Source organism: Venturia canescens, chromosome 7 (assembly GCF_019457755.1).
Source record: "Venturia canescens isolate UGA chromosome 7, ASM1945775v1, whole genome shotgun sequence".
Lineage (NCBI taxonomy): Eukaryota > Metazoa > Arthropoda > Insecta > Hymenoptera > Ichneumonidae > Venturia > Venturia canescens.
Window position 1 is genome coordinate 12,389,330 of NC_057427.1, and position 19,447 is coordinate 12,408,776.

Here is a 19,447-nt window from a genome sequence, read left to right on the forward strand (position 1 = left end):
TTTTTTTTTCTCTTTTCGTTATTTTTTTTTCGCGAGGTATAAACGCAACTACTTCCATTTTTTGTTTGATTTTACGTAAAAACACTAATGATTATTGGGATCTGACAAAATTCGTGAGACATCTGGTGTCAAATTTTGAACTACAACCGGGGTGCAACATGGACAACTAACACACGCACAAGTCATTTGAAGATGTGACACATACATGCACGTTGCACCCCGGTATGCGCCATTTTTAGCTTCAAATTTTGCAGGGATATTGCTTGAATATTCGACTACCCATTGCGTTAATTTCAAATCGTTCTCATAAGACGTGATTTTCGTCTAAACAATCTTAAAAAATTTGCATGGTTTGCAAATGAATGAATTCTTAAAATAATTCCGGCAAAGAAATCCTCCATAGGCCCGTACGAGTAGCGATTTTGGGGAGAATTTTGTTTTCATCCAATGAACACTCAATTCTGAAAAAAGTATCTACGCCAAGTGTTTGCTCAAAAAAGCTTGGATATTTTTTTTCCAAATTTTTCAAGAAAACATAAAATTAAACATCATTTGTACTTGGCTTTCTTGAAATATCAGTATATATTTTTAATATTTGGCGCAATTTTTTCCACTATTAAAAAGTTTCGGTTGGGGATATATTTTTTTTTAATTTTTCGCGTTTTCTCGCGGTATTTCGTATTTCGCAGTTTTATAGTACTTGGCGCCAAGATTGTGCCGCGTCTCTAGATAAAGTGATCATATGGGAGAGTTTATGTCTCATGTATTTCTCCGCGTTGCGTATGTATAGCAACGAGTTGTATGGCAGGGCACACGTTGAATCCTTTTTTCCTTTTTTTTTTACTTAATAACCCGGACAGCCGCTATTATTGATCGCGTGTACAGGCTACTCTGGTATATGATCGAAGTACGTCGTAGTGCATAACGGAGCATAAAGGTCAATTTCAGTTGACGTTTCGTTCTTTTCACTCGCTGGACGCTGACAATGCGAGCTTTACTTCGAACTTCGGACCTCGACAATCGGAGTCGTCAAATATATTTTGACGTGTCTTGTTCACTTGACATCTTTTTTTTAACACAGCTGATGACTCGAGTTATCCATGGCAGCGACAGAATTGGGAAAGTGATGAAAAGTCGTGTCTTCTATTTTAATGTATGACAAATGGTAAATAATATAATTGGTAGCAACAGCGTTTCGTTCTTATATATCTTCAATTGTTTTTTATCCCCCCCCCCCCCCCCCCCCAAAGCGATATCATACAAAACACAATACGTCAATAACACGGTAATTCGGTATAACTCGCCGAGAGCAGTTTTAGTATGCTGCGTATTCTACCTTTTATAAATCAAACACACCATATTTCAATGTTCAAACAATATTGCGTAGCTATTGAATTTTATAATTTTTTCGATAATAATATTGAAATAGCTTACTAAAAGTGATGGTAGCGGCTCTTGTTTTGTAATAGGAGTGTTCATAGTTCTCTTCTGGAAAGCTCTTCAAAATAATAACCCGATGTCATATAGCGGCAATGAATAACTAGGGTGGTCGTTGAAAATCTAGTCCCATGTAGATTTATGCACCCAATTCAATGTATACACATGTATATATAGATTTGAACACACTTGTCACAACCTCGATAATAGGTTGCACGTTCTCTCGGCGGATACCACGACGAAAGCCGTCATATCGTTCATTATATTACTCATGAAAAAACAACTTTCAGCATTGTTCGTTTAATTGTTTGTCGTGTAGCAATACACCCCAGTCGTCGTATATACGCTCGGCCAATGCATGGGCCTCGCGATAAAAAGGCTCTATTTATCCAATGGGCATGTGTAAACACTGTGGTTCGAAGAGGGTACGCGTACAGAATAACAGGGTGTATATGTCGATTATCGAATTTATTGATATATATGAAAATGTAACCTACCCCGTGTACCCAACCTTTAACCCTCTCGCTATACAATATTTCGTACTTTTTCTTTCTATTTCAATATGTTGCGATCGGCAACTGTGCGATTGACAATTAAATTCATGACCCATGCCCGGTACAGCGTTTAACGCGATTACCGGGCGATTCATCTTAGCATATGTCAATCCACTTATAGCACCATTAGATCTTTGTTGGTGAGGCTCTTGAGTAGTATTTTCTCCGTTGTAACAGGCCCACCTGTAAACAAAACAGGTCTGTTGGAACGCTTATTCGCATTCACGTAATTCGATAATTATTATCGCCGCAGTAGTTAGGTATGGATAAAAATGCCAATACGCCCATCTGATCAATATCGGATTATTGTGAGAGTTCCTTTTTTGCGTCGGCTTGTTCCCGTCTTCATTTTCCAATGACAAGTCGCGAAACACCTTTTTTTGTGGTAGGGAGTAGATTGGCCGAAAATGGCCGCTGTCACTATTTCCGGTCGGCCAAAGTCACTAGCCGAAAAAAATGGGGTAAGATAGTTGTAGAAACAAGGCATAGATGTCGCAATAAGCTTTTTCGTCGATAAATTCGGAAATTACAGTCTGGGCGGCAGGGATTCTCATTCTCATATGAATTCATACGATAGATACGCATCCGAGACTTGTTTTGGCAGTTATACGTCATCTTGACATTTGAGGTTATGATCCCCAAAGTGTGTTGATGCAGTGATAGAACTTGTGATATATGAAATGGCAGGGTGTCAGTACATCACCGAGCAATTGGATCCGGCATTGTTCGCGTATATCTATTATCTATATATATATCTATATATCTATTATATACGCGAACAATGCCGGATCCAATTGCTCGGTGATGTACTGACACCCTGCCATTTCATATATCACAAGTTCTACGAAAAAATATCACCATCATCATTATTATTATTAAACACATATTAATCGCGTCATTGATAATAAACTCCTTCCACTTTTAACTAATTATTTTCATTCATGAATTTTACACTCCGCATGCATCAACACACTTTGGGGATCATAACCTTAAATGTCAAGATGACGTATAACTGCCAAAACAAGTCTCGGATGCATATCTATCGTATGAATTCATATGAGAATGAGAATCCCTGCCGCCGAAACTGTAATTTCCGAATTTATCGACGAAAAAGCTTATTGCGACATCTGTGCCTTGTTTCTACAACTATCTTACCCCATTTTTTTCGGCTAGTGACTTTGGCCGACCGGAAATAGTGACAGCGGCCATTTTCGGCCAATCTACTCCCTACCGTAATAATACCTGGACAACATACTCGACTAAGATTGGATAATCATCTTGTTGCGAGTAAATAAAAAATGTATACATAATATAATGCCTCGATCAAAATTTTAGGCTCGTTATAATGAGAGATGATGCGATAATGTGAGACAAACGGGGAGAGGAAAAAAAAAACATTAAAAACGGGGTCAAGGGATGGAGAACAATTAATTTGCTACTGACCCAATTCATACCACGCATCGCTGTTTCCGGCGTCCATTCTTGCAGCATTAAGAGCATTTCTCATGGCTATTGGAATCGAACAACTCATGCACAGAGGTGGTTCTCCGGTGGCTAAAATTTTTTCGTACCTTTGATGAGGAAAAATTCAAAAACAACTATTGAAGCACTAATTCAAAGGATCTTTACCTTTTGAGCGTAATACACCGGTTGGATTCGGTGCGTTTCGACGAAAACTAACTCTTAGGTCAACCGGAATGTCCTTGGCTCCGGGAGGTTTATAATTCTGAAATACCGAAAAATATAATTTCATTGTAAGACAGCAAATCTGGTTATCCACGTGAATCTAGTTTATGTTGAGCTTTTTCGAGATTTTTTTTTTTTTCATCTTCGATTTCGACCTGATTGACCTTCTGAAATAAGATTTTTATATGAGACGTCGCTTCGCGATAGCAAAATTCATGCTTCGCAACTTATACGAGAATTCATCGTTTTTGTGTTCTTTTCTCTTTAATTGCATCTGATAGATTTGAAGAATAAAATGGAAAATTTAATTAATTAATTTCTCTGAGACCGAATCGGAGGGAGGGTAGATGTAGCTTCCCAAGTTTTGTCACCGTGTACGACCACGTCGCAAAGTATGATTTTCCAAGAGCTCATTTGGCTCTTGGAACTTAGAGTTTTTACCGACGTTTCCGAAATCGAAGAAGAAAAAGTTTTTCCGTTCGTCATGGCGCGCAGCGGCACATTTACAAATGCATGCGAATATAATCCGGAATAAGTAAGCGTGTACTGATGCGCATCGGAACTTGACTTTTGTTTTTCCTTTTTCAATCATTTTTATTCAAAATAATTTCAATTTGAGAAAGGTTTCGGCTGTACACAGCTGGTATTTTCGATCTAGCTGAAATTTGCTGGTACAGACCCCTTCTTTCTTGTCTTAAGCTACTTTATTATTTTGAAAAATAATGCGATGTGCCAAAATTCCTTTTACATGCAGAATCTTCTATATCGCCGAAAAGAAGGTCTGTGCAGAGTGTTCCACGGTGTAAGAATTTCAAATGTAAATCACCCAAGTTCTAGTGTTGGTGAGAGCACCGGTATCCAGGTCGTAGATCAATTCTTCGCTGGTCCAGTAACCGATGCCCATTATGAAAGCTCCTTCAACCTGTCCCAAATCAATTTCTGGGTTGAGGCTAATTCCCGCGTCCTCCATAATGTCGACCCTTCTTATGATATGTTGACCCGTCAACAGGTCCAACTCGACTTCTGCTACGGTCACGCCGTAGATCGGGTATGGCTTGAGTTCGAGGTCCTTCGTTGCCGGCGCCATCCTGCAATGATATTTCGTCTCGCAATAATTCGTTGTTCCTCTGCACGTGCATTTTCGAGCTTTTTCTAACTCGCATTTGTGACGAGAATGGTACAAGAATCGACTTTTATCATAGTCCTGAAGGGAGTGACGAAACGTACATGTAACGGGCGCACAAATCCACGTCAGCCGCATGAGCGGCCATCAGCAACTCCGTCCAACTGGCATTTTCCATTTTCGCTCTGATCGGCTCGAGTCGCTTCAAAATTTCTTTGCACGCCATCATCGTTGCCTGAAATAGAATAACTACAATGGGTAAAGAAAGCATATTGAGGTGCCATCGGTGAGTGGCCAGCGAATAAACGCATAAGAATGAATAACGAAGCGAATAATAAATGACTATATACATAAGCGCATGACTCGCTCGTTAAACTTCCCCCTGTCACCGAATTGTTCGGAGTTATCATGTTATTGGTCGGTTTAACGGAGACCATGTGCAGATCAATCCCCAAAGTATGAGCGGCGACTTGGGCAACCTTGGAAGACAAAAAAATAATATTTTTATTTAGATCCTAATGTGTCTGCATGAGGATTCATCATTTATCATTTATCTTGATACCTTTGTATGAATTCCTTGACCACATTCTACACCACCGTGAACCACCGAGACAGTACCATCGCGTGCAAATATCGAAACCATTGCGTGAAATTGTCCCCAGTACATCAGAGGATACTTCATCACTACGAACGATATTCCCTTCTTTTTCCAACGATTTTCCTGTTGTAGGCAGCACAGAAGAAATCTTTTACTCATTTACCTGCTGCCCTCGCTAAAAAACTTTCCGCTTTAACCACTATTTTTTTTTTCTAATAACGTATATGAGATTGAAATTTTTAATTATCCAAGATATGTGTATAAAAGACACTGGTAGAGGGCGATAAGAGGCACAGGAAAAGAAAGACATACGCTGTTGAAAATTTCAACCGCTCTCTTGCGAGCCTCGTAATCCGAAGTTTTCTTCATATCTTCGATCATGGGTAGTAGAGCTTCCTTGTCTATTGAATTCATGTTCAATATGCGCACTTCCAACGGATCTTTTCCGATCGTTCGGGCTATGTGTTCCATTATGTTTTCCGCCATTGCGATTCCCTCCGTAGATGCTGAAAAGAATTTTCACAGGATCAGTTAATAATGATTAAATAATCCATAGGTGCGCATCGGATGATTCAGTAAAAGAATGAAGCGAATGCGAGGGCTAACCGGGTGCTCTGCAGAAGGTATTGGAGGGTATATCGGTCTTCGCTTCGAATCCGTCGCAGCTCCATGTTTCGGAATCGTAACAAGTGTAAAAGTGATGAATGAGAAATGGGGCGTGCAACTCGTTGAAAGAACAGCCGGCATTTCCCCAATGCATCGAATTGAGATACTGTATGAGGCCGTTGTCGTCAATACCGACTTCGTAATCCTGTTTCATCGAGTAACGTTTGCCCACCGTTGCCATGTTACTCTCGATCGTCATGATGAATCGAACCGGTCGTCTCAACAGGTGGCATACAAGCGCGCACGCGCACGATACTTGAGTCGATCGCGAGATCTTTGCGCCGTAACCACCCCCCAAACGCCTTACGTTGACGTTTATGCTGAAATACGTTTTTTTTTTTAAACATATGAGCATAAGTCGGGATGAGGCTTGATGCGGTTGCTTGAAACCATTTACCATTATAAAATAAGGAGTGTACAACGAACCGTTATTTATTTTGTCCTGCTCAACGAACCCGAACAATTTTTTTTTTATTTTTTTATTGTCTGAATAAAAAATATTCACTTCACCGCGTCGTTTGTTCCGGTATAAAATGACAATGAGCGCGAGTTGAAATATCGATGCTGCGCAAGAGTAAATAAAAAAAAAAACTAGCTATGCGGCGGAGCAAAGCCGATCCGTGAAAGTTCACCATAATAATTCATCATAATCGATCATTTTTCATCGAATGATACTTGGGTTCGAAAGTTTGGTTGACGTGGGTATATATGAACACATACACACACGCAGAGACACGTGGCTGCAGGATTATCGAAGATTGAAAAGCAAAAACGGGCGGTCATATTATAAATAGAAATAAATACCTGTTGTTTGGAACACCGAGGCAAGAAGCTATCGAAACTTGAGTCAAATCGAGCCACTGCGAAGCGGGATAAACGTCAATACCGTCTTCCGTCGGTATGCAAATGCAACTCTGCGGTTCCATCGTGAAGTGATACTGAGATCCTACCTCGAGAGTACCCTTGATAACGTGCTTCGCATCGTTTCCTGGTAATTATAAATCAAATTTTATCACTTGCCAAAATCATGCGGCGGTGCGAGCGTCATACGAGCGTTTGCCACAAACGGTCAAACGAAAATACGATGAAACAGGCGAGAAATAAAAAGCGACGGATAAGCCGTTGCGAACGTTGGAATGCGCGCGGCAGGCCTCGATAGAGAGTACCAAGAGTAAAGGAGAGAAGTGGAAAAAAAAATGAGACCTTTTCGCTTCGCTGGCATGTGTGCAGTTTGGAACAGTCGGGTTTTATCACCCGAAGCAATAGCGTCCTGAATTGTTACGATCGCTTTTTTCTTCAGTGTCTCCGAATACGTGACTTTGACTAGTTTCGCAGCCTCGTTCGCGAGCGCCTGAGTCTCGGCAACTACAACACCGATCGGTTGACCAGCGTACTCGATCTCTTTCTCTGCAAACAACTGGAAAGAAATGAATTAGCAGCGCTGTTCCTCTTTTTGCTAGAGAATTTTTTCGTTTGTCAACGATTACACGAACTTTATTATTCACTCTCGAGACCATAAATTTTAATCTCTCTTTGGAACAATAGCGACGCCTGGTCCTTGCTTTTATTTTTTCAAAAAATCACAAAACTACCGTTTGGCTCGAACACCACAAGAATTATTTTTTCTGACGACAAAAATTTTGAACCTTTCTGCTTCGAATAATGTTCCCCGATTCGTCAATCGGCAGAGAGTCGTAAAAACAATGATGAAGCTCGCATTAGATGGGTCCGCATGCGAAAAAAAATGAAGAGAAAAAATAAGTATACCCGCTCGTCCGAGTCGAGAAACATGATCTTGTTCGAGCCGTCGATCGAAACATTTTTACCGGTCACATCTTGAGCACCGAAGTAGGCTATCACTCCGGGTAATCCCTGAAAAAGTATATAGAAACAAGGAATAAAATAAACTGGCTCAAGCCCAATGTATATCGCGCGCGATCGATTGAACGAATGATCATTATTATTTCTTGATTCGCTTGTTGCCTGAATTCGTGTATAAAATGGAGCATCGAACGGCGAAACGATCTGCATATGCACTCACGAATATGCACGAAGAGCATTATAAGCTGGCATGTACACACCGGGTGAGGATAGCTCGGGAAAGCAATGAAAATTGCACGTCTCGGTCTGACGAGCTTTATTCGCGACGAGATCATCTCGTTTGTTTTTATTCCAAGTTGTATTAATTTTTATTCTAATTTTCGTTCGTTTCTCGTTCGCTTTGTTTGTTTATTTCGTTGCCGCGTTGACGTCGTTGTTTTATATACCGACCAATGCGTCGCTGGCATCGACGCCCTCAATTTTTCCGCTTGAAAATTCCGAATGAACGAATGCGCAATGAACCGTATCCTCGGGGTTCGTTGGTATGTCGTTTACGTATTGTCCTTCGCCCGAAGTCTGATAAATCGATTCCATTTTCGGTACCGGCTCGTTTACCGGCCACATATTTTTGTCCGTGTCGTAATCGTGAGTCGCCGACGAAAGGCCACGCTCCAACATTTCACCACCGCTTCGTAACTTTGGCTCCGCGCTGTCCGGTTTTATGCTCAGTACGAACTGCAAGGATCAGCAACTTGAATTATTTCATTTAATCAATTTGTGGATTCTCCGAGGTAGGACGAACATCGATTCGTGTGCAGTAGACAAAATACGAGAAAATAGTGTCAACTATCTGACCTTGTAGAAGAGTCCGACAGCCACAGTTTTCCGAAACTCCGGAGAATAATCGGGCAAGCGATGGTCGGGCTTCAGCTCGGAATCCAATGTTTTGAGAGCGCCTTTCAAAACTTTATTGTCCAGAAGATTTTTTCCTTCGAGAAAAGCTTCCGTCTCGGTCGCGTGAAACTATGAAAATGTACGATAATAATCGATGTATTTTCATAAACGGCCGACGAGATATTTTTCATCTCCTTCGTAGCTGACTTACGAAATTTTCATCTATTCCTCCGAATATGATGTTTGGTTTTTCCAAAATTTTGTTGGCTCCGTCTAATTTGAAGCGAAATCCGGCATTGACATGAGCGTGAGCATTTTGAGACCTGGGCATGATCTGTCGAAAAAAGAGAAGAAAATATTATCGGAACGATCGAGTCATTCGAAGAAGTTGTGTTTAGAGACTCGATGGATCACTACAATTTTCATTCTTACCTTGAAGGAGCGGTAGACGTAATCGTCGCTCATCGGCGATAGAACAATGCTGTATATAATTTTATGATTCATATCGGTATTGAGAAAATCTAGAAAGCTTATGCTGTTCTTTATAGAAGGGCTTTCGACTGAAAAAAATGAAAAAAACAGGCGTGGTCAATGTCGATTCGAACCGTCGAGCCTGAAGAGAGTGTGCGAAAACGGAGGGGCGAGAGTGATTCGGTTAATAAAGAATACTACATAGCGAATAATGATGAAGCGCTTGAAAAAATCCATGACAACTGGAAGATTTTAATTCAACTGAAAGTCTGATGAAAAATGAAAAGCTGATAATGTATATATTGTCGGGGCAAATGACTTTTTGGGAAATTGATTATTATCCCAGCAGGCGTCGACGAGCGGTGCGTGGTGCTTCGCTTTTCAACCGAGGGACTCTTATTCAATTCGCGCGAATCAGTATCGCATGATGGCGTTGTTCTGACAAAGAAAGGGGCCGCGCGTTTGTTTTCAACTTTCCAAGCTGGAGTTTTCCCTCGTGATTGTGTGAAACTTACGAACGTGCATTTGCGCTCCGGCTGTTTCAAGAATGAGAAAGAGGTCCGACGGAAATTCACGATGCTGGTGTTTTATCATTAAATTTCCAGCGAGAGTTCCAATCTATAATGAAACAAATATTCACACAGAGAGTAAAATCGAGTCCGCTGCTCCCTCCCTCGTTGAATAATCGGCCCATAGCATTTCGAGAGTTTTGCGGCATTCGTTGGTCGTCGTTGAACGATGATAGAATATAGAAATATAATAGCTCTTGGACATTGATTAACAGAAATGTTCAAAAGGTAGGCGCTTACTTAAGAATTGATATTATGCCGCACAGCGAAACTTACATTTCGAACTGGAACGCTCGCAATCAGATCTATGTGATTAGCCATGTGGCTCAAGTATCCAAATCCAGGCTCCTTGGAGAATTCCTCAAAGGTCTTCTTGGCGATGCTCAGCGACACGTTTCCACCGAGGGTTAACGAGTCACTATCCTTCACGACCCGATGTAGGTCAGGAATGTCATTTACGTCGAGGTAAATTTCCGGTTTAACCAAACGATAAACGCCTGCAACACGAGTATCAAACGAGATCACAGCCCGCTGCTTTCTGCACGCTGAATTTTTATTATTAACCATTTTTGGATGTTTTTCATGCTTCGAATTAGCGACATCCGCGCTCAAAAATGCATCCGGCATCTGGCATGCACTCGCACCGCCCTGCGCTCTTTTCGTCGGATCGCTGGCTTTGCCGCACCGGAGGAATTATTTTCGAAAATTAATAAAATAGTTGTTTCGGTACCGTTCGCCTGTCGCGCTAACGTCGCTCGCGTGAGGACTTCCGAGCCAATTTTCCTCCAATTAGCGCTCATTGATTGGTATTTCTCGAAAAATTTACGAAGCTCGTTTGATTAATTTAATAAAACTTTACGTTTCGTAGGAGAATTAATAAAAAGCTTCATTGTTGTTGGAATACATACAGGAATAGTAGAAACAAAAAATATTATGCAATTCGAACAAATAGAAAGAGTGCGATAAGTTGAATTTCTTCAATTTCCGATTTATATCGCGAGACTTGATCGGTGGTTGCCAGAGCCGAGTCGGTAATTCTTTGATAAACCAATCAGTGAACACCAGAAACATTTAACCGAATCTAGGTCAAAAAAATTGTTAATATTTTTTTTGAAATTATTTATAACGGTGTTACGGGCCGCAGAGACATTTGCCGAAAAATTGTAGTTGTAAGAGTGACTCACCGCTGACATTAGAACGGATCGGCTTTTTATTCTTCGAATAATAATTTTTATGATTTATAACACGAAAGTTGGACCGGAACGTATCTTTCATACTTTTTTTTTCTTTCGCAAAACTCAAATAAATTGTTATTCAACTTGGATGATGCGTCGTCGATAAATCGCAAGAGCATTCTCACCATGAGCCGTATTGCCACCGTTGAGAACGTAAGTAGCTTTCGGGTGCTTCTCGAAAATGGCGAACAAGTTTTCGAGAGAAACGAGTTTGTGGAATTGTGCATCCGCGAAATGCATCGAAACTCTTTCGGGCTTGCCGATAGCAGCAGCATTAGTCGAGCAGTCGCCGGTGCATGCTTTCCCAGATTTTGGACACGTCTTGAGTTTGTACAGTTCCTAAAATTAATAACAGTGCCATTGTCTATGTTTGTTTACATTTATATTTTTTTTTAAATATCAATTTGCGCATTTCTCTCGACCGCATGGAACGCGAGTGATCACGAAAAGTTGGGATTACCTCGATATCGTTAATTTTCTTGGACAATGCGGGATTCGCGTCGCTCGCGAAGCCTTTGAAAGTATCGAGAATAGGTCGATATCCGGTGCATCGACAAATGTTGCTGCCGAACGAATTTTCAATTTCCTTCATCGACAATTCTTTACCCTGGTGCTGCTGTATCAAACTGCATCCGCGATTGCGGCAAATAGAAAATTGGATCAACATGGATACAGGAATCGAATTCAATGGCGCGCGCGTACGCCTTTCTTCTTCTACTTTTTTTCTTCATTGTAATAAAAAATCTAGTCCCATGAATATTGTGTTGCTCCGAACAAGACAAATTTTCAAACCTCCGAAAATAATAGAAACGAACATTTCAATTTCACCGACAACAATCACGAAATATGGGAATGTTAAGTCAAAGTTTGATTGCAAAAAAAAATAACGTTTGGTCACGTGTCGAAGGAGGAGAATAAGAGAGGAGAAGGAATAACGTTGATTGGAGCGACCAGTTGATGGAGAATAAACGGCAATAAGACTGTTACTCTAATTTTTGTTTCCATAATCCTGAAGAACTCTAAGGCGAATACCTATAATCCTATACATTTCCATTCATCATAAGTAGTATCTTTAATCCAGAGAGCTCCTCTCAGCGTCGTAATTAAACTGCATTCGTACATTATTAAACTCATTCCATGCCAAATCGACCAATCGGTGACCCTGATCATTTTTTTATTTTACTCAAAATTTTCTATTACGCATATGAAAAGCAGTCGTTCGAAATTTTTTAAGACTCGTGTCTCAATCCATCTGAACACAAAACATTTTTCGAAATTCCGTAAAATTCTTTTGTAAACATAGCTTATTCAATGTCAGAGATATCAAACAAAAAAACTAGTAGGTCGCTTTTTTCGTCTCGAGTTGTGTTTAATGGAGGGGGAAGGGGAATGATATCAATTTTCATACCTTTTTTTCAGTTTTTCATAAAACAAAAAAAAAAATTTTATTTCAAACTTTCAAGCTTGTGATATTCATAATTTGTATTGTTTTTTCTATTTTTTTCAGGGAATTATTTTTTATCAATTTAGAAGCATCTGAGCCCCTGGGAGTAAAAAAACATCGAAAACACCCCTGTTAAGGACCACCCTAATGTTTAAATATCTCTATTTTATAAAATGTCTAACCACATTCATCTCTACTCTCGAATATGCGTATTCGAACGTTCGTAAAGATTGCATTTGTAGGTAAACATCAATCTTTTTATAATTTTTCGAACTGCTATAGTGCTGTTGAAAACTTGGCGAATTTGGAAAAAAAACACAATTTCGTGGGAAATTTTTCGGTATGCGCGCGAATAATTACGCAACTAATTGCGTTTTGGATAGCCCCAGCGTTAAATCGCGGAAATAATTGGGATAAGCAGAACAGAGTGATATCGTAGTAACAGAAACACTAGCTATATGAACATGTGCTGCACATTATGACAAGATTTGAATGATGATTCAATCTTTCAGGCTACGGGGGTGAATATAATTTCACTGAATTTGCTACTCGACCGGTGTCAGATAATCGATTGATTGGATGTACAAGTTCAATAAGATTTTCAATCATTTTACAATTGTTTCGGAACGAAGTTGTAAAAGATTACATTTGTATACGATCAGAGATCTTTGTGCGAATATTTAAGAGTAAAGATGAATGTGATTGAAAATGTATTCGAATAGACGTAGGATTACGCCCTAGATTTCCTTAAGATTAGAGTTGTCCTATTGCCAGAAAGAACAATTATTATTAACGTGCACGTGAAAACACGCGCGCCTACTTTTCTCCTGGATAAATCTAATGGATAATATTTCCGTAATTCGTATGAGATGCGAGCCCGTGCGTAATCCACCGCGAAGCATCATGTTTCGGAGCGAAAAGGTCGAAATTAAATACCACGCGGTGAAAATTAAATGGAAGTTTATCAAACCGACGATGTCATGTTTATAAAGAAAAAATGAAAAAATTGTTCTTTGACGATCGACAAAAATACTATTTGAGAATGAAAAAAAAAAAAAAAAAAAAAAAAAAAAAAAACTGAATATCAAATGTTTGGACCCACCTGTACATATTCATGACCATTCCGGGTGAACAGAATCCACACTGCGAACCGTTCATATCGGCAAGAGCGGCTTGAATTTTATGATAGCCAATCTTTCTGTTCCCAATACCCTCGACCGTTTTGATTTTCCATCTGTGTAATGAAAAAAGGCTCATTTACCTGGTTTACCGATATAATGCGGAATGGCCGAACAAAATATAATTGCAATTATTCGGGGCGTCCCAATTGAAATTCGAACTTTCCGATTCGTTGAATTTTTCATGATAACGACAATAAAACTTTAGCGAAACACCTCTCGTACGAGACTCATATAATTACGACTATTATAGCAATTTTGAAATCCCCGCGATCATTTAGACGATCTCACGAGGCCGTTGCAGTCGTTGGAAGTACGCTGACACGAGATAAAACCGTTTATTTACTTCGATGGGGAAAAAACATTTTTTTTCAGGCAAAACTAAATAATGCGCAAATGCCGAACACCGAGTCGCGGATCGCAGCAACGAAGCTTCGGTGCGGCTCAATAAATTCATACTAAAACGGCATTGAGACAAGTTCGTCGATTAATCCCGCAACGATTACCGTTCGCTCAATTTCACGAGTGAGATACAAACAAATTATTCACCGAAACGTCTAAAAAGTATCGAAATAAACAAACCAGGTTGTCGATGCCTTCTTTCAGAGATTTTCATCATTCGATTGAACAAATGGAATAAAATTTGCTATCGAAGAAAAATTATTCGGGATACAAAAACACCGCCCAAAATAATGAGCTCGGTTCGATCAACGAATTTTTCTTCTCACTCCGCAGAGTGTAGAAAGAAGTGAGTGAATACGAATGAGAATCGATAACGAAGGTGGTGCGATTGCGATGTTTTTCAACGAAATCGGGCTGCTGGAAAGCGTTCAATCGATTAATATAACGCGTGTAGTGTAGAATTGCTGAACTCGTGACGAATCCGATGAATCGTCCATGACAAAATTACATCTCGCACCCGATGCTTTTTCACTCACCCGTTGCAAATTAATATCGGAACGAGGCACGAATTGACGGCCATTATTTCACCATGAATGTCGGCACTGACGATGCAAGCCCCGCATCCGCCCTCCAGGCACATCGACTTTGTCCCTTTTAATCCGGCATGATCTCGTATGAAAATGTTCAGGGATGTTTCCGGTCGTATATCTTCTGAAACTGTAACGCGCGCACATGATTTTCGATTTGTCGGTGTCTCCTCGGCAAGGAATTTCCGCTTGCGTTCGTTCCTTAAGGAAGTTGAGGCATTAGAATGAAAATGATGTCATCGCTTTTAAACCGATTGCATCTTATAAAGTAAAGTGTAAAAAAAAAATCAGTTAAATTTTCAGGCAGTTTAGGAGCGTCGTTGCTGAGAAAAATCAATAACAATTTGGGCCAAATAACATGTAATCTTATGGAAGTCAAGACACATTCAGTGATATCTCCGTTAAAAATGATGCTAAAAATATGAAATTTTTTGGGCAACATGAGCAAGGCTTGCCGAACAATGTCAATTTTTTTCAGATTCATTAGGAGATTTGCTGAGATTATATTAATAATAATCTGTTTCCCGTGCAGTTTTTTGAGGCTAGGATCGTCACCGTTCGTGTTTTCGACTAAGCTTTCACCAGTTTTTCGTTTTTTTTTCCCCAACTTTTCTTTAAAGTGTATGCAACATTGCCAAACTGTAAACTGGCCTAACTTTTGAAAGGTACAGGTCATAACTATTGGGTAAAAAAAATGACTGTACAGCCTCAACTTCCTCAAACATAAAAAATGTATTCGTCGGAAGGACGATTGCTGGCCTTGGTCGTTGCACATTTTCATATTCAATAACCAGTTTTTATTTTCTACCGATTCGCAAATGATGATAAATCTTCACTCATCATGCTGTTGCGCCATAATGACATAGATTTTGTGCGGTCGTCTCTAACGAGAGGCTCGGAAGAGAAGAACAGCGGACGATTTTCTAATGACCCATCATTTTCCGAATCTCTCCGTCTCCCACCCTCGCGCCCGCAATCATTCTCGTACTCGAGCGTTTTTCATGCATCGTCAACCTCTTAACGATTCTTGAACGATCCAAGACGCGGAGAGGGAATGATAAAAATATGAAAACGAAGTAATATACGGTGGTGGTAATCTCGTTACCAGTGGAAGCAACCTTAATAAGTCGTATTCTCGGAAGAAAGATATTGCCATGTGCCCGTGCTTCACTCAAACAATACGATAAATACGTATACCATACTTATACATTATTGCTCACAGATATGCACGATCCTCGCGGCTCGCGCGACGTAAACATATTTTTTCGCTAAATCTCCGCATTCAATGTAATTTATTTCAAAATATATTCAATTATAAAGAGGTCAAGGCAAAGCAGGCTACTTACGGAGGGTGGATCACGAAATCAAAATAATCAGAATTTCACCAAATTTGGGGATAATGCTCTTTGGCATCGAGTATACAAACAGAATTTTTTTCAAATTTTTTTACCACATGGTTATCGAATAACTGAGCGTTGAATCAAAGTTCTCATGCATGAGATGAATATATGTAAACTCTATGCTTACAGACGTGAACTTTAGTGTTCAATTACTCGAGAGTTATGTGGTAGAAAAGTCGAAAAAATTTTATATTGTCTTGTGTATTTTTAAAGAATACATTTACCAAATTTTATTCTTATCATTTTGAAATTATTCATGTTTTTAACATGGTTTAGCATGACAATATTGTATCGTCGCGATCCACCCTCCGTAAAATTAAAAGTGAAACAAATTAGGCCAAGTATTGAAAGTATATTCTGATATCATTTATATAAAGCCAAGCACGGGTGATGTTCACTTTTATGTTTTCTTAAAAAATTTGGAAAAAAAATTCCAGGCTTCTGAACACAAACTTGGCGCGCATGGTTTGCAAATGAATGAATTCTCAAAATAATTCCGGCAAAGAAATCCTCCATAGGCCCGTACGAGTAGCGATTTTGGGGAGAATTTCATTTCCATCCAATGAATGACTTATCATTTTGAAATTTTTTATGTTTTTAACATGGTTTAGTATGGCAACGTTGAATCGTAGCGATCCACCCTCCTTAACGAAATATTATATTTTTTTGAATTTTCGAAAATTCTCTCCATTTCTTTTACTCTTGGCTCTGGACCATTGTTCTCTCATGATTTACCCAATAATTGTCACCGATGAATTACATTGTATATTGTTACTGTCGTGATTGCTGCGATAATCGGATCATTCCCTTTTGTGATTATTATTTTTCTTAATTACTTGATTTTTTAAATCTTTTGTTGTTTATTTATAATTATATTGAATCAAATAAATCAATCAAACTCCAAGAAATGTATTGGAATTGTTGCATATGTTTCAAGAAAAAAAAACTCTTTTGAGACAAAACGGGCTACACCTGAAAAATTTGTGAAATTTTTTTTTCCCCTCAATTTCAATTCAATGCACCTCGACTGCTTCTTTTCAGAAAATATAAAGATATATAATTCACAAAAAAAAAAAAAAAAATAACAATTGGAAAGAAAAAAAATTTCAAAGAATTTTTTTTTCATCATTTTCAGAAGAATATTGAAGTATGAAAAGAATAAAAAAAAAGGTTCCATAATTTCTCAATTACTACGAGCCATTTACGAGAAAATTTACGAGCAAATTTACGAGCAGCTCTCCATACCAACAATTTCTTCAACAACACCAACAACAATAACAATAATAAATGAATGATTCACCCAAGTCTGACCTGTATAAGGGTTTCCGTTGATCCATACTAGAACGTTTCCCTTCAACTCCGATTCCCTGAAGCAGAAAAGACGAAGGTCAAATCAAAGGTAAAAAATACGATTGTAAACGCAACGAGTCTCGTTCAAGTGTACGATAACGATCAATCTAGTTACTTTCTTCGACAACTGCGCACGATCGCTCGGAATATATCGACGAGAATTCCAAGAAAATTTAGAGCACTCAAATCGTAGACATTCTCACAACGCATAGAGTATATTATTTCAGAAATGGGCATGAAATAGTATTTGAGATAAGAGATTAGAATTTGCTATGACACGAGACTTGAATCTACTAACTAACGGATTGCAAGAGCTGACGGTGGAATTGCACAGGAAATCCTATGGTCTAGCTTACCGGCATTATGTCATACCGCGCTGTCATTCGTTCTCGAGCGAATAAGGAAAAGCGATGGAAGAAAAAAAATGCTCGCAACATTGTATAATCACTGCGGCTCGTTTGTGAACTTTCACTCGATTTTATTTTTTCTCTTAAGGAGTTTCGTTACAAAAGTCTAAATATTAAGAAATTTATCACATTTGGTGATAATGTTCTTCAACATCAGGTGCGAAGACACAAATTTTTTCAAAATTTTCTTCTACCTAGTTATCGAGTAATTACGCATTAAAGCAGATTTCTTTTGCCCAGAATGTATACCTATATATATATAGAAACGCTATGCTTATAGACGTGAACTTTAGTGATCAATTACTCGATAACTGTGTAGAAGAAAAAACTTAAAAAATTTGTATTATCAAATTTGGCACTAAAGAATATGTTCACCAAATTTTATAAAATTCTAAACTTTTTGAAATTTTTTATGTTTTTAGCACGGTTTAGCATGGCAACATTGTATCGCCTGTAGCGAAACTCCTTAAACGATTTCACAAGCGTTGCCAAGTCCACTCGAAATAATTTGGCGCCATAATGAAGCAAGAATTTGCTCGTGATTCGTGGAAAATGTGTGCACTAATTCGAGAAGCCGAAGACTGTAATTGTTCATTTTTCCCGGAAGATATATGACAACGCGAAGGTGATTTCGTGCGACTTTGAAGTCGTTTCAAATCGGCGGATGAACCTCGTACAGGCTCTAACAAAAACGACGAGACAAAACACGTTGTTTTTTATTCATTTTTCACTCGGTTTAACAGAGCTTATCTGTGTCATTGCAATAACATTTGTGCAACGCCGACGCTGCATACTTATTCTTTGGTCGAACATTTTTCGCGCTTGTTTCCTCGGATCGAGCTAACAGTTTCAACGATGCAGCGGTCAAACGATAAATCCGATCTTAATAGCTACCATGTATTTTAACGAAAAAACGAATTATCTGGATTCGCATAGAACCGATTAACCTGAAAACTCGATCCCGTTCTCTTTCGCGACCCAAAACGATTATTAACAAGAATTGTAATCGTTACGCATAAGCACTCTTGTCATTGACCGTATTTTTGTTTCAATGCTCAATAATCAAGCCCAGCGGTAGTTACATATTTTGCGAACGGCCGAGACGAAAAGAAGTCTGTCACTTTTTTTACAAAACAACTATTGCGAAAAGGTCGATAGTGCTTAACACTGTAATATATCGAAAGTTATTCACACCTCTTTTGTGATACTTACTCGGACCCAATTTGACCCTGTCCCATCGTTCGAAGTACTCAAAATTCGCTCTTGTCACTTGGAATTTCTTCTAAAACATGAAATTCCGTATACGACAACACGTTTGATTCGTGTTCGGGGTCGCCGACACGATGAGCGGGTAGACGAGCGTCGTCCGTACGACGTACGACCTTCGACTTATAAACAAGAACGCGTGTCTCACGGGCAAACTGGTAGTGCGATATGCGATGAAGAAGAAACGAGCGAGGCGCTACGGTGGATGGTGAACGAACTCGGGCCGACCGGCGGCGATTGAATCATTCCGTTCTTTCGACACTCTTTCCAATATCCTTTTATATATAAACTCCCGAGTTGCTCCTTTATCTTCTCCCTCCCCATCGAGTCGTCGGCGCACAGCACTTGGGAAGAGTTAA

General features: G+C 39.3%; 1 protein-coding gene across 1 annotated transcript; it reads right to left on the reverse strand.

The window, feature by feature from the left end:
• Positions 1 to 1,721: 1,721 nt before the first annotated feature.
• Positions 1,722 to 19,356, reverse strand: LOC122413991 (xanthine dehydrogenase/oxidase-like). Its single transcript, XM_043424721.1, has 24 exons — positions 19,035 to 19,356; positions 17,377 to 17,432; positions 14,615 to 14,795; positions 13,601 to 13,732; positions 11,515 to 11,680; positions 11,180 to 11,393; positions 10,096 to 10,316; positions 9,766 to 9,868; positions 9,212 to 9,339; positions 8,991 to 9,113; positions 8,741 to 8,908; positions 8,336 to 8,620; positions 7,832 to 7,936; positions 7,268 to 7,481; positions 6,869 to 7,052; positions 6,005 to 6,384; positions 5,711 to 5,904; positions 5,363 to 5,521; positions 5,151 to 5,279; positions 4,905 to 5,035; positions 4,504 to 4,765; positions 3,621 to 3,717; positions 3,435 to 3,545; positions 1,722 to 2,174 (listed from the first exon to the last, which is right to left on the reverse strand). Exons 1-24 carry the CDS (start codon positions 19,058 to 19,060, stop codon positions 2,107 to 2,109), a joined length of 3,837 nt encoding a protein of 1,278 aa, XP_043280656.1. The 5' UTR covers positions 19,061 to 19,356; the 3' UTR covers positions 1,722 to 2,106.
• Positions 19,357 to 19,447: the final 91 nt, after the last annotated feature.

Bases quoted from the DNA above. Each gene is read 5' to 3' on its own strand.
- LOC122413991 (XM_043424721.1), bottom strand. From the start codon at position 19,060: ATGGGACAGGGTCAAATTGGGTCCGA. The intron at 14,796-17,376 runs GTCAGACTTGGG...CGCGCGTTACAG, and splicing joins CAACGGAAACCCTTATACAG to TTTCAGAAGATATACGACCG. The intron at 5,905-6,004 runs GTTAGCCCTCGC...AATTCTTTTCAG, and splicing joins TACCTTCTGCAGAGCACCCG to CATCTACGGAGGGAATCGCA.